Here is a 14,780-nt window from a genome sequence, read left to right on the forward strand (position 1 = left end):
TATTTAATTAAAAAAAAATATTTTTTTACACATAGCAGCCAGCAGGGGGCCGGGAGCCGAGAGCCGCTCATTAGATATTCATATATTCACTGCTCCTGATCATTACATATGCACGATCGGGTGCAGTGAATACCCGGTCCCCTGCTGGCTCTCCCGGGGGGCAGCCACATGCCTGTTCTGGGGCAGGCAGGGAGACTTCCATCTCCCTGCCTGCCGCCATCCTCAGGCTCCCTGCGGTGTCCGCCACAGGGGTTCACATTCACGGTCAGGGGCAGCGAGCCCCTGCCTCATTGAATACTGTGTCAGCGAGGGCTGGAAGCGAGGGCTCCAGCCCTCTGGAACACGGCGAAAGTGCAGCGAATCCTAAACAGGATTCATTGCACATCGCGATTAGGGACATTGAATACTGCCCAGTGAGGAGAATACATAGTGATAAATATGATCATAAACTAAAATGAAATGATTGAACTCCCATCAGTAAGGGTTATATGGCATTTATTGAGAAGTGGAAGAAATACGGATTCTTGAAAACAGCTTCTTTTAATTGATGGATTATTCCTTTGATGGCCAAGCACAGCATACATTCATTGTAATGGGCACATAACTGACAATTATTGTCCTGCAAGATCACGTGTGCACCAGTGTGATAAAGCGGAGAGTGTGACATGTCTGTCTCAAATTGAAGGTTCAGTTTTATCATGCATAGGTAATGCATCACTTTTGGGTCTTTCTTCTCTGAGTACTGAATGTCATTTACAAAACAGACTTTTTCGTGTGACACAACCAATAACCACTGCTCCAAGATAGCAGATTTGCACACAGGTTTAACCGCTGTTATTAGGATATTTATTAGAAAATGGGCTTCTTGTTTTCCCCATCTCTCCCGGGAACTCAATATGAATCTTCACAACCTACGTTTAAACCAATTACTTTGTTCAGATTGGAATTTTTCTGGTTGCTATTACATTTTCTACGAGAGCTCAAGTTATTGATCTACTTTTTATGAGAAATCAAAAAGAGGCAGAAAAAGTTTCACTTGACAAAAGATTTCTCCCCAAGGTTTTTGTGATAATGTAGATGAGAAATCTGTAAAACAGTGTTGGGTGGATTGTTCAAAAAGTTGTTATGAAGGAGTCAGCAGAACATTAAAATGGGTACTTGTTTCCTAGCACGGCGCCCACTAAGCAATTTGCTTAGTGGGCTATTTTGCGTAGTGAAATCGCATCGCATCGCATGGGCCATTTTAGGGCCATGCGATGTGCGATGCAATGCGATTTTCCTATGTAATTTATTCACTGCTCTCTCAGCCCCGGGCCATCGCATCTCATCTGCCGCAAAAATCGCATGCGATCGCATGTGATTTTATAGGGTGTGTGATGCCATGACATTAGGTATACAATAATATGATTGTATGTCCCAAAAAATAGGTTTAACGTACCCCCCCACTATCCACACCACCCCGAAGCGTGGCAAACGCAGCAATCTCTGTGAGGGGCGGCGTAACGCGTCCTCCGACTTTTTCATTACCCCAATATCCACGTCGGCCTGGAGTTGATGTTATATAGTGTGGCGAGCACAGCCCAAAGCGTGGCGAGGGGAAGCGGAATACATGTTAAGTAATCCGCGTCCCCTCACCACGCTTCGGGCTCAGTGGCTGGCTGCGCTCGCCACACTATATGAAATCAACTCCATGCCGACGTGGATAGTGGAGTAATGAAAAAGTCGGAGGACGCGTTCCGCCACGCCTCGCAGGGCTCGCTGCGCTCTCCACGGTTCAGGGTGGAGTGGATAGTTCCTCAGAAGCTGTACTGCGAAGCGCGTGCCGGCTAGCGGTGCGCAGGCAGTCTGCATTTTGATTATATGTGCTCACAGTGTGATGTCCTTGAAGCCCTTCTAAGGGCTCAAACTCACCAACGAATCTCAGAGCTCCCACCAGTGACATAGACCTTATATCTGGCATTGAGATACCTTTTTAAGGCGTCTATGCAGGGTTGAGGTCTCTCTGAGATTTACACAGAGAGACACCTTACCATCCCGATAAATTGAGACAGCCAGATTATACTGCACTGATACAAATTTATATTAATTAGTGAAATATCATTACATACTCCTACTGAGGCTCTATGTTATTCCAGTTAGTGAGCTCCACAGGACCACAAGAGACACTAGAGGTTATATCAACCCAGTTTCTCTTTCCTGGCACCTCATCATAAGCTCTGCTAGTAGAGATTGGTTAGATCAATTCCAGATCACAATCCACTGAGCAGTTCGGGGTAGCCACACACTGTGAAATCAATCACTACATTTCATATATGTAACATATAGCAACGGATGCCTGCCACCCTTGTTTTAAAGTGTTAAACCCACCTTTGTATGTCCAATTCATATTTTTTTAATATTTTCGCAGCCTTTTAGAGAAATATTTAATAATGGTTATGTTTTATTATTTTCTGAGGTGCACCAACAATTAAGGACACTCCCCTCTTTTCTTCTTTCATGGTTTTTTAAAAGATGTGGTAATATTGAACTAACATTTTACAAATTCCCAATGGCTTAGTCTCGGTGTCCTGGTGCAGTACAGAGCACACATTGAGAAAGAACACAATGAGAATCCATGTAGCATACATAGCAGTAGCCATTATCTGATTACGGTACCTATGATCAATGCACATAAATTGTAATAAATTCCATACAGTCGTTATATTTGCAATGAGTGTCACTATGTTGACACCACATTTTTGCATTTTAGCATGTTGACATGGTTACGATACCAACATACTTTATGCAAAGACCTGCATTTTATTGACTTTATTAAAGTGTATATACTGTATTCATAAAGTTGTTAATATAAATCTTGGCATTAGGTGTCAGATTCAACATGTTGCGTACCTCCCATCCCAACTGTCCCCTAATTGGACACTGTCTCGCCGTCCAACCCACGGGTCGCAGTGTCCCTTGGGCGGGGGGCAGGTGGGAGAGGCAATGGACACTGCAGCTCCGGTGATCACTGAATACATGCCAAGCACATGCGTACAGGATCTACAGTATTTAGGACCTTATTGTGGTCCACACGCAATGCTGCGGATTTCGCAGCGTTGCGTGTGGACCAAACGCCACCCAGTGCTGGCCATGTTTATGACCCGAGTATGCGCATATTCACATATGCGTTTCCTGGGCATATCCACAAAAATGGTGGGTGCGCCAAGGAAAACTGTGGGCATCCCCTTGCGAATGCAGGTGGGCACCCTGGTAGACGGCTAATGTCACAGGACATCAGCCGCCCTCCCCTTTTTGGACCCAGATGCCACAAGTCTAGGTCAGTCCAGACTCCAAACGGTAAAAATCATTCAATGGTCGGTGACCATCAAAATATTTTGGTCCTGTACAAATGGATGTATATGCAAAACATCCATTCGCAAAGGGGCGGGGATGTGCGGTCTGCAGTGAGGGGTGGGCATTCGTGCGGGCAGTAGGTAAATGCTAGATGGCTCGCTAAGCAATGAATATTTGCTGCTTAATGAGTCAATCAGAATCACCCCCAAGTGCACTTCACGGTGCCCCTACTCTCTGCTGTTAGAATACTACTCTAATAACTCGAAAAAACCTTCATGTAAGAGATGTCGATATTTACAGTGGAAATTGGAGCTTGTTACAGTACCTCCAAAAAGTCAGATTACAGTTGTATAAATCGCCAAGAAATTCAGAGACAAAACAGCATTCAGGCTTGGTATTTGCAATGATGAACATTGAAATTATAATTTCCAATTACTAATTTATAATAGTGATATAATAGCTGTCACGGGACTTGTGTAATATCACGTCGCCCGTTACGTAGTTAGCGTAGCATCCCTGTCGAAATCAGCGTAGTGTTCCCAAGGCCAGTGTATCTGTCAGTTACGGTGTAGTGTTCCCGTGGCCAGCATAGATATCATATCTGTCAGATTCTGCACAACACTTTTATTGGCAAGCTGCTCAATCAGAGGTAATGATATTCAGGTGCCAACAGGGAGGGGTAAATCTGGTTAGGAAAAAAAACAGTTTGTATCCCAATTGCACACTGAATTAGAAATATACATATAATAATCAGATAATACAGAGATCTTGGTTGCATATATCTGCAGATTCTGCGTAGTGTCCCCGCGGCCAGCGTAGTGAGCTTCTCTGTCCGATTCAGCGTAGTGTTCCCGTGGCCAGCGTATAGTCAGTGTCCCTGTCAGATTCAGCGTAGTGTTCCCGCAGCCAGCGTAGTTAGTCAGCGTTACGCAGTTACCGTAGTCAGTCAGAGGTGTAGGTGAAGTGACTGTGTAATGGCTGCAGAACTTTTTGTACTTTGTTAAGTTGATTTTTTCTTCTTTATTATGAACTAAAATCCAGTTACCAGTTAACACATGTCGTCATTACTGTCTCAGATATGATATGGCAGGTGCGAATGTGTTCCTGAAACACCCCCACAATCCACGCCACCCACGAAGTGTGGCGAGCGGACGCGTTACACGCCCTCCCGACCTACACACCCTCCCGACCTGTTCATACTCCCACTTTCCACGTCGGCGTGGAGTTGATTTTATAGAGTGTGGCGAGCGCAGCAAATACATGTACCGCGCAATACATGTAAAGTAATCTGCGTCCCCTTGCGGGGCTTGCTCCGCTCACCACGCTTCGGGCTCGGTGGCTCGCTGCGCTCGCCGCACTTTATAAGATCGACTCCACGCTGATAGTGGGGGTATGAACAGGTCAGGAGGACTTAGCTTAGCCTACGCTGAAAACGTAGCATAGATGGGCGCCGTGATATTACACAAGTACCGCTGTCACACTTCCACATATTTGGATTATGTTCTCGTACATTGGATGAGCTTTGAATGCTGTTTAACTTATCCTCCACAAAAACATAAATATAGGCATGTTTAATAAGAGGCAAACTTAATGTCGCATGATCAAGTTAATTCTGATATACTTGCTTGAAAAATATTACCAACGAAACACTGCATCAGCAGTACTATTTAAGGGTTAAGCTAAGTCCAAACCCTCCTTATAAACATTGATGCTCATTATTTATAGAATATTGCATTATATAGACAGACTCTATAAATTGTACCTGCTTCCAGTTGCTAGGTAAGTGGAAAATTGCCTGTTTTTTCAGATTGTTGTGACTAAATGAATTGCTCACAAAAACATTTGTTTTGGTTCTTTACATGTGTCTGTTCTCTGTTTGTGCAGCTACAGAGTCCTGGATCCCGAATTATTCACTTTGCATCATGCTGGCACTGTAGTCATGGCAACAGATACAAATGCGGCAGAAGAACAAATGCCTTACCCAGGTCACCTTCATCCTTCACTTAAACTAGATCTTCCACCAGATGCTAAATTCACTGGTAAACACTGTATAAATTTAAACCACAATGTCCAATATTTTACAATGTTTTTGCATTTATGCAGCACTGTAATTGTATTCTCAGAATGTCTCAGCTGAATTGCAAATTGTCTGTGTAATAGCTAAAAGTCTAAGGCACTGCACAGCGAGTGCTTTGAAGAATGACGAGCCTTTCTCCATTTGCTGCTGTTGAAATCATAAAAACATATCTGTATATTACAGCTACCCATTATTTGTACACACTTGACAGGTGACATTTATTCATCATTCAGGATTAATTAATAATAAATAAAAGTAATTGAAGAATTGATTTATTAAAGACTCTAAAATAGTCTTTCTACTTGTTGTTTTTAATATTCTAGTCTACTGTTCTTATATGGCTTTTCATTTAAATATACCCATACATGCACTCAATCTTTTTGGCCCACAGGGGTGGATGCTTTCTGGGCCAGGTGCATTATCTGTCTCTGTGTTAGACAAGTAATATTAAGCAATGTGACTAGGCCAGTGTTTCCCAAACAAGGCCTTCAAGGAACCCAAATGGGTATAGGTTTTAGGGATGGCTTAGCACACATGCTTAAATCAAAATAACCTAAATTCATCCACCTAGTGTAAAAAATCTTATTTCGTTTTTCTATTTTCCTCCTTTGTAAATACAGGTGAAAAACACATACTGGTCATCTTTCTCATCAGGTGGTGTGATAACAAGCCTAGGGTCATGCCTAGTGCAGACAAATGCTAGATTGCCTTTTTTCTAGTTCTGGGCCCACTTCTGTAAGTCTGTAAATGCCACTCTGACCAATAAGAGGGTCGCAAGTATCCAGAATTTTTGGGAAGGGCACCAGAAGAATTGTAATGAACAGACATATGGGGGGATGCATCTAGCTTCCTAAACAATGGAGATGTTGCCCATACTAATCAACCAGCTTCTACTGCACCTAGTATTTGTCAAGTTCATTCCATAAAATGATAGGTAGAAGCTGGGCAACTTCTCCTTCTACTTCTACAGTCTATAGAAGGCTTGATAAATGATTATCATAGTGAGAGGAAGGAGGAAGATACTACTTGCTTGTTAATCTGACAGGCAGCTTAATGCATAGCATGCTTATCTCTGATCTGAGGGGGGGAAATAATAAAGGACTGGCAGTGGCAAAATTGGAATACGGGAAATGGATGTACATTGTCACCCTGTGCATCACCCACTGTCCTTCTTTCCTGTGAATGTGTCTTACTGTCACCTTGTGTTTGTCCTTCAGTCAACTCATGTATGTAAATTCCTGTCACAATGTATATGGATTTCTGTCACCCATTGTTTGTCACCCTCTATCACCTTGTTTATATGTCCCACTGAAACTCTGTGTATGTCCCCATCACATGTATATGTTCCACTGTCATCCTGAGTATGTCCCTCTATAACTCTGGCCCTTATTCTGATCGGTGTGTACATTCCCGAATTCTTACGGAGCGGGCCGCACACAACGCTATGCGGACATCGTCCGTAGAAACGCCCATTGAGCCTCCGCATTCGGACGGACTCACTCTTTAAGAATTGGGCGTGTATACGGACGACCTAAAAACCTTGCGTGTGCGGTGGACATGTACAGATTCTGCACGGTCTTACAGCGTAAGCACGGTCTTACCGCGTTAGAACGTACGGGAACCTGGCCGTAGGCACCGATGCAGAGTATTTACGCTCAATACAACACACTTTAAAAGGGATTGTTGTCTATTTGAATCAATTAAATCCTAATATATACTGAAACACATTACTACTATATTCATTACACACATTAACCCTTACAGCATGTGAACATAACATACATCTATATACAGTATGTACAGTTTGCTTATTTAAAAGATTATAACAAGTTACACATATACTTTTCCATTTTAAAAAAACACACAGACAACTTCGAACTGTAATTAACTATTTATTAAGGTTAAAAAACATAGATTTTTTGGAAAAAATAAATTAATTAATTTGCGCCATCGGAATGGGATTATATGGTCGACGAGTATTAGATCGACGGTGTTTTGGACGAAGCCGTTAGTCAGACTGTACGTTTTTATCGAAAGTGTATAGATAGACAGTAGCATATGGTCCATCATAGTTAAATCGAAATATGCAAGGTCTTACGGCAGAAAGGACCGCTATTAGGTCGACCGGTAAATATGTCGACCGTTTCAAGGTCGAAAATTACAAGGTCGATCAACAATAGGTGGACCGCTATAAGGTCAACAAGTGCAAAGTCAACTGTTTATAATTTGAGCACATTTAGGACGCCTTACACAAGGTTCACCGTTAATAGGTTGACACATAAACCACGTTGTACAGCAGTATTCTGACATGGCACCACAAGTGCCACAATGACCTGGCACTGCTTAGCGCTGCACACCCCCATTACACCGTCACCCATGAAGCTCTCCACCCCTGGGATCCCTCCATCTCCCTAGCTTCACCCATTAAATATGGCACACCTATTGCCGGCTAAATGCAGACTCCCCAAGTCTCCCCATAGAGTCACACAGCCTCCCGTCTACATTTAGAAGCTCAACTCCACTCTAGCGCATTGCCGGGCCCTATCATAACTGCGGCGCCCAGTAGGCAGCTGCCCAGGGTGCCGGGATCTCGGGGGGCGCTAAAGTCTGCCTATCAAATATTCGAGGATTTCTGTGGAGGATCCCTGTTGTACTTAATGCAGCTGGCTGCTGTGGAACCTCTGAGACCTCCCCCACACTTTCCCTAGAGGCATACTTCCCTACTTTGGTGCCTAAGAAGACTTATACCGGCCCTTGTGGCACCACAAGTACCACAATGACCTGGCACTGCTCAGCGCTGCACACCCCCATTACACCGTCACCCATGAAGCTCTCCACCCCTGGGATCCCTCCATCTCCCTAGCTTCACCCATTAAATACGGCACACCTATTGCCGCCTAAATGCAGACTCCCCAAGTCTCCCCATAGAGTCACACAGCCTCCCGTCTACATTTAGAAGCTCATTCCACGCTAGTTGATAGCGCTTTGCCGGGCTGTGTTATTACTGTGGCACTACAAGTGCCAGAATGACCTGGCACTGTGCAGAGCTGCAAACACCCATTACACTGTCACCCATGAAGGGCTCCACCCCTGGGATCCCTCCATCTCCCTAGCTGCACCCAATAAAGACGGCACCCCTAAGCACCCCTATACCTGACTAAATCCAGACTCCCCAAACTCACACAGCCTCCCGTCTACATGTACTACACATGTACTGTACTGATGTACAACGTGGTTTATGTGTCAACCTATTAACGGTGAACCTTGTGTAAGGCGTCCTAAATGTGCTCAAATTATAAACAGTTGACAACACCTATTGTTGATCGACCTTGTAATTTTCGACCTTGAAACGGTCGACATATTTACCGGTCGACCTAATAGCGGTCTACCTTTCTGCCGTAAGACCTTGCATATTTCGATGTAACTATGATGGACCATATGCTACTGTCTATCTATACACTTTCGATAAAAACGTACAGTCTGACTAACGGCTTCGTCCAAAACACCGTCGATCTAATACTCATCGACCATATAATCCCATTCCGTTCCATTTAAGCTGCAATGGTTCCAATTGAAGCAGTGACAAGCGTGTAATTAACAAGGAATGAGTAAAGGAGTGGATTGTATTGTGTTCACCTGACATTGGTTGTAGTGATTAGGCGTTCCGATTGCCTAGCGCATGACCGAGTGGTGTCCGCAAAGCAATACTTGCTTATGGACACCGCATATTTCTTGCCTTTTTGGTCGCATGCATTCGGTGTGCTGTCCGAATGCACGCCTACCAAAATAAGTGCACTCCCCCGTGTCCGCCCATGTTTCAGCCCAGTTTAGCCCACTTTGAAAGTACGCCCCTGTGTCATTCCGAATGACGCCCATAATACGCCCATATTTCACGAGTGATTGCGGTGCACATTTCTGTGCGGTATTAGTGAGTACAAGTACGTAGACCATGCGTGGCACATGCGCATAGTGTTCCCCGCGCATGCGCAGACGGCTAAAAAACGGCATCCGAAAGTATACGGAAATGAACGCACCAACCAGAATAAGGCCCTCTGTGTATACCTGAATGTGTATACCTGAATGTGTATACCTGAATGTGCCAATGTTACCCCGTATTTGCCCTTCTGTCTGCCTGTGTATATATGCCAATGCCTTGCTGTGTATGCCCATCTGTCTTCCAGTGTATTTCTTTCTGTCATCCCATGGTTGTGTGCCTCTGTCACTCTGTGTATGTCCCTCTGTAACCCTATGTATTTCCTTCTGCCATGTCCCTTGTAGTGAGACCACGGCCCTTTTCTTGTACCTAGTGCCTAAATTTTCCTTGTTTCTCTATCATGGTGCACCATTTGCTACTTCTATGAGCATTACAGAATGTGTAGTAGTGCCACTTATACACAAAGGGACCACAGTAGTAGCTACTGTGGTCCCTTTGTGTATAAGTGGCACTACTACTGTGGGTATTATTTGTAACGGGTGTTACTACTGTGGGCATTATGTACTTATGTGGCGCTACTACTGTGTACATTATGGACCTTATTCTGTTCCATTCGCAGTCGGCATTCGTGGGGACCAATGTGCATGTGCATACACCGGGGACGTGTGGTCACGGCGACCACGGCGGTGGATAGTTGCACAAATGGGAATGCCCAGTGCTTCATTATTTATTTATTTATTAGCAGTTTCTTATATAGCGCACACATATTACTCAGCGCTTTACAGAGAATATTTTTTTGAACAATCACATCAGTCCCTGCCCCAGTGGAGCTTACAATCTATATTCCCTACCACATGTACACGCACACAGACATTCTAGGGTTAATTTTGTTGGGAGCCAACTAGCCAACCAGTATATTTTTGGATTGTGGGAGGAAACCGTAGTACCCAGAGGAAACCCACGCAAGTACGGGGAGAATATACAAACTCCGCACAGTTAGAGCCATGGCGGGAATTGAACCCATGACCTCAGCGCTGTGAGGTAGTAATGCTAACCACTACACCATCCGTACTGCCCCTACAGCGCTGTGAGGTGGTAATGCTAACTACTACACCATCCGTACTTCATGTGTGTTCCCATGTAAAGCTGGGTGTTCCCATTGAAATCGCTGGGTGACGTGGGTGCCGGTGGCATGCAGCTGACATCACCGGATGTCAGCTGCCCACCCATTTCCTCCTGAATGTGCACGCATATATAAGTGACCTGAAAGTCACTATATATATGTATGCATGAAAAGATGTGGGAGGTTCCACTTGTCATGCGAAAGGATGATTGTAAAAGATTATGTAAATCCATCCATTCGTAGCCTGTGAGAACATATGCGGTGTGTGTATGGGAGGTGGCCATACTACCATTCGCAGGGCGGGTTCTGGTTGACTGGATGATTCAAGGGTGCAAATTTGCATCTGAATCAACCAGAATAACCCCCTCTGTGTATATGAGATCCTAATTCTGTAGGCATTGTGTATAAGGCCATCCTTTTGTAATGTATTGAAGAAAGAATGGAAATGTATAGTTTGCAGGTGGGCACCGAACACCCTAGCACTGTGCACAGCACTGCCCACTACTAGTCACATCACATACTAAGGGTGAACAGGAACTATGAAAGAGAACCCTGGGAAAACATGAACTATTCACCAAGGTAATTTATAAGACATAACTATGATCAACTGGTGATAATATAAACCCCTCTCATTTTATCAGTTTATTGTAAGCGGTCTATTCTCTATAGTTGTTCAGCTAGGGAAGTGGTCCTCAAACTATTTTGCTCTGGGCCCCCATCAGACAATAAAAATAATGACAGGACCCCAGCAAGTTACTGCAGAAGGTCATCACATCACATGTGCAGTCAGCAGACAGCACATACATGGCAGCATTGTGGAGGCACAAAATGTGAGGTGTCTAAAATAACAGACAATTCAACAGATTTTTCAGACTCCTTGGGCAGTATTCAATGTAAAAAATCAGGGTATGCAGGGAATCCTGTTTAGGATTCGCTGCACACTCACTGTGTTCCGGAGGGCTGGCTGCCACTCGCTCTCCCAGTATTCAACGTCGCAGAGGCAGGGAGGGAGATTGAAGTCTATCTGCCTGCCCCAGAACGTATGTGGAGGGGAGGAGGGCTCCCCGGGATCCAGGCAGCACAAGCTTCCCCCCCCCCCCACCCCAGAGCCAGCAGGGGACCGGGTATATTCACTGCTCCCGATCGTGCATATGTTATGATCGGGAGCAGTGAATATATGAATATCTAATGAGCGGCTCTCGGCTCCGGCCCCCTGCTGGCTGTTATGTGTAAAAAAAATAAAAATAAACACATGAATAAAAATAGCATGCCCCTTCACAGAATTAAATTCCAGATTTTTTGACACCAAAATGTAAAAAAAAAAACTTTTATTTTAAAAGTTTACATTCCACTTCTCCATGAAAAGATGGAGAATTGCTACATGGAGAGACACGGCGAAAAACACTTAGAAAGATGGGGAAAATATCACATTGAATAGGGTGGTTTACTTTTTGAGACCAAAATTCTCCATCCAACGCGAAAAAAAGCACAAATTCGCCATAAAACACAGCAAATTTTTCTCATTGAATACTGCCCCTTGAATCACTGACAGACTAGAAAAGTCATCAGCCTGATGGTCAGCAACACAGCCTGATAGTCAGCATCATGGAGTCGCCACCCCATGCTGAGAAGGTCGGGACCCACTTTGTAGCCAGCACCCACAGTTTGAGAGCCGCTGAGCTAGGGTAAACTTGTTCATCTGGGGAATGTGGTGCTTGCTGTTATGATTGTATGTGCTTGTTTCAGTATTTATCAGTCTATTTTTATATGTTATTGTTTAGATTCAATCGACTATTCTGATCCAAGTACAATACGCAGTGACATAGATACTCCACGTACACAGATGACAAATGACATTGAAACTCCATATCTACCTACAAAAGAGCAAGCAAAAATAAACATGTCCTCAGTTATTATTCTGGATCATCTTGAAAAAATTTGTATTCATCTTAAAAGAGCGGTGGTGAGACATTATAATGAATTTGTTTGTTTTTTTCATGCTTCCAGTACCAACTGAATTCACTTGTTTCTTTGAATTATTTAAACAACTGTCTATTCTGCTTTTAAAGGATAAATGACCACATTTTGATAATGTAATGTAAATTGGAAATATGTAATACTGGCAGTCGTAGGTTATTCTAACTGATTAATAAATGATATGGTCAGTGTTTGTTTAGAACTGCAGTTATATTAGTAAAGTAAATATTTGCATTAATTTTTGTTCATGTATTATTTTCAGGGCTCTTCTAAATTATATTTTATTTATCCACATTGCTACGTGTAAAAGACCAGGTTATTGTTACTGATGTGACCCCATACAATTATCCTTTAAGGTAAGGCTGGCCAAACTGGTCCTTGAGATCTACCAACAGACCACATTTTCCAGACCCCCTAGCTCAGGCATGTCCAAAGTCAGGCCCAGGGGCCAATTGCGGCCCGTGCTGTCATTTCAAGTGGCCCGCAGCCTCCAGCTGGAAGCGGGAAGAGCATCAGATGTGGGAGGCACAGCACAGGACACTAAAGGTGGGGCCCCGGTGAGTGCGCCTTTACCTTGCTGTCTGCTGCAGTGAGGAGGTGCCGGCCGCCACAGTCAGATGTGTTTGGTGTTCTACCCCTGCTGCTGCAATCGTATATCACCCTACTCCACAATCACAGTGACAGCAGTGTTTGGGGAGGGGGGCAGCAAGGGGAAAGCTTGCTCCCGTAACACGCAGAGCGGAGGAGGGCAGCAGTGGGAGCCCAGGCATCTCCTGTCCTTGCAGTGCCTGCTTTGCTTCTCCTTCCTCTGGCTCACACAAGGGGCTGGGAAACATACAGAGAAGGGAGGGGGCAGAGTGGGGGACATACAATGAAGGAGGGTCATGTTGTGGGAAATACAGTGAATGGAGGCAGTGATGGACATTCAAAGAAGGGGGAGCAGGGGCAGGCTAGGGGACATGCAGTGAATGGGGGCAGAGTGGGGTACATAGTGAACAGGGGTCATACAGTGAAGGAGGGTCAGGCTCAGGGACATACAATGAATGGAGGCACTGATGGACATTAAGAGAAGTGAGGCAGGCTGGGGACAGAGTGAATGGGTGCAGATTGGGGAACTTACAGTGAATGGGGGGCAGGTTGGGGAAATACAATGAAGGGGCAGGCTGGGGGACATAGAGTGAGTGGGGGACCATTCTGATGTGATTAATGATTCAAAGAATGTCAGGCTGAATGGTCGGCCCCCACACATTTACACTTCACCAAATCTGGCCCTCGTCGCAAAAAGTTTGGACACCCCTGCCCTAGCTGGTGCACAGCTGTAGTAATTACTAACCGTCAAATTTCAAACAAGCTGCATTCATTCCTACTATAGATCCACAGGTGGCCAGGCAAACATAAACTGTTAGATCTTGGTAGATCTCGAGGACCGGTTTGGGCACTCTTTTTTTAAGGTACATATGGCTTGAGAATCCTGATGCGACTTAGACCCTTTGCCATAGGTAGTGATTCCTAGGGATGGATGCAAATGTTTGCTGCCCGTCCCGGCACCTGTGAGCTCCTTCCGGCGGTATTCAAATGTTTTTGCCATCGGGCATGCAACCATATTTTCAGTTTGCTACCCCTGGGGGTGGCGAGCTAAAAGTCCAGAAAAGTTACCCATTTGGGTGTGCAAATGGGGCTTTTCATGTAACACCCATTAGTTTGGTTGGGTTTAGCTACTTTACACACCTAAACCTGACCTTAATGGGTGTGAACAGGGCGATAAAAATCATCATCATTGGAATATCACCACAGTCTCCTGTCACTTTTGACGGGAGATCGTGTGCAATATGACATTTGAATCTGGCCCCTATTAACTAAGGTTCTATAATAACTATTTTTGTCGCAAATTAATTGGTACAGATGGAGCTAGATTTATTTATGTGGCCGGCATATCAGAGCCTAATCCACTATGCTTTATCGATTCATACAGATGGATCTGCGGTTGTTCATCCCGTTGATGTGCGATTCGCCGAGAATCGGATGTGCGTGTGAGGTGCTCACGCAAACCATTCTCCACAATGGGACACACGTCCCCATCTCGGCGAATGGCACGCCGTATTATGCTGCGCTGTGGAGAGAAATAATTTATTCACATCACTCCCTGTGTCATGGAAATTGTCACTTTAAATGTCATGCAGTAAACACACTATCGTCCATTCTTGAGAGCAGACATATAGTAATATTATATTTTTAGACTGCAGGAGGAAACACATGTAAGGAGACCCTAAAAACTCAATAACCTGATTAAAAATTAACGGTACTTGTTTCCTAGCACGGCGCCCACGATATTCAGT

At 44.5% G+C, this 14,780-nt stretch overlaps 1 protein-coding gene across 2 annotated transcripts in view; it reads left to right on the top strand.

Annotated features, from left to right (window-relative positions):
• Positions 1–14,780, top strand: part of CFAP54 (cilia and flagella associated protein 54) — a 341,833-nt gene that overhangs the window by 165,399 nt on the left and 161,654 nt on the right. For both annotated transcript variants that reach the window (XM_083182295.1, XM_083182296.1), the window contains exons 35-36: positions 5,218–5,372; positions 12,249–12,430. In XM_083182295.1, coding sequence (XP_083038421.1) covers positions 5,218–5,372; positions 12,249–12,430 — 337 coding nt within the window. The remainder of the gene's footprint in view (positions 1–5,217; positions 5,373–12,248; positions 12,431–14,780) is intronic.

The sequence above is a fragment of the Crinia signifera genome, chromosome 4 (genome assembly GCF_055691185.1).
Source record: "Crinia signifera chromosome 4, ASM5569118v1, whole genome shotgun sequence".
NCBI lineage: Eukaryota > Metazoa > Chordata > Amphibia > Anura > Myobatrachidae > Crinia > Crinia signifera.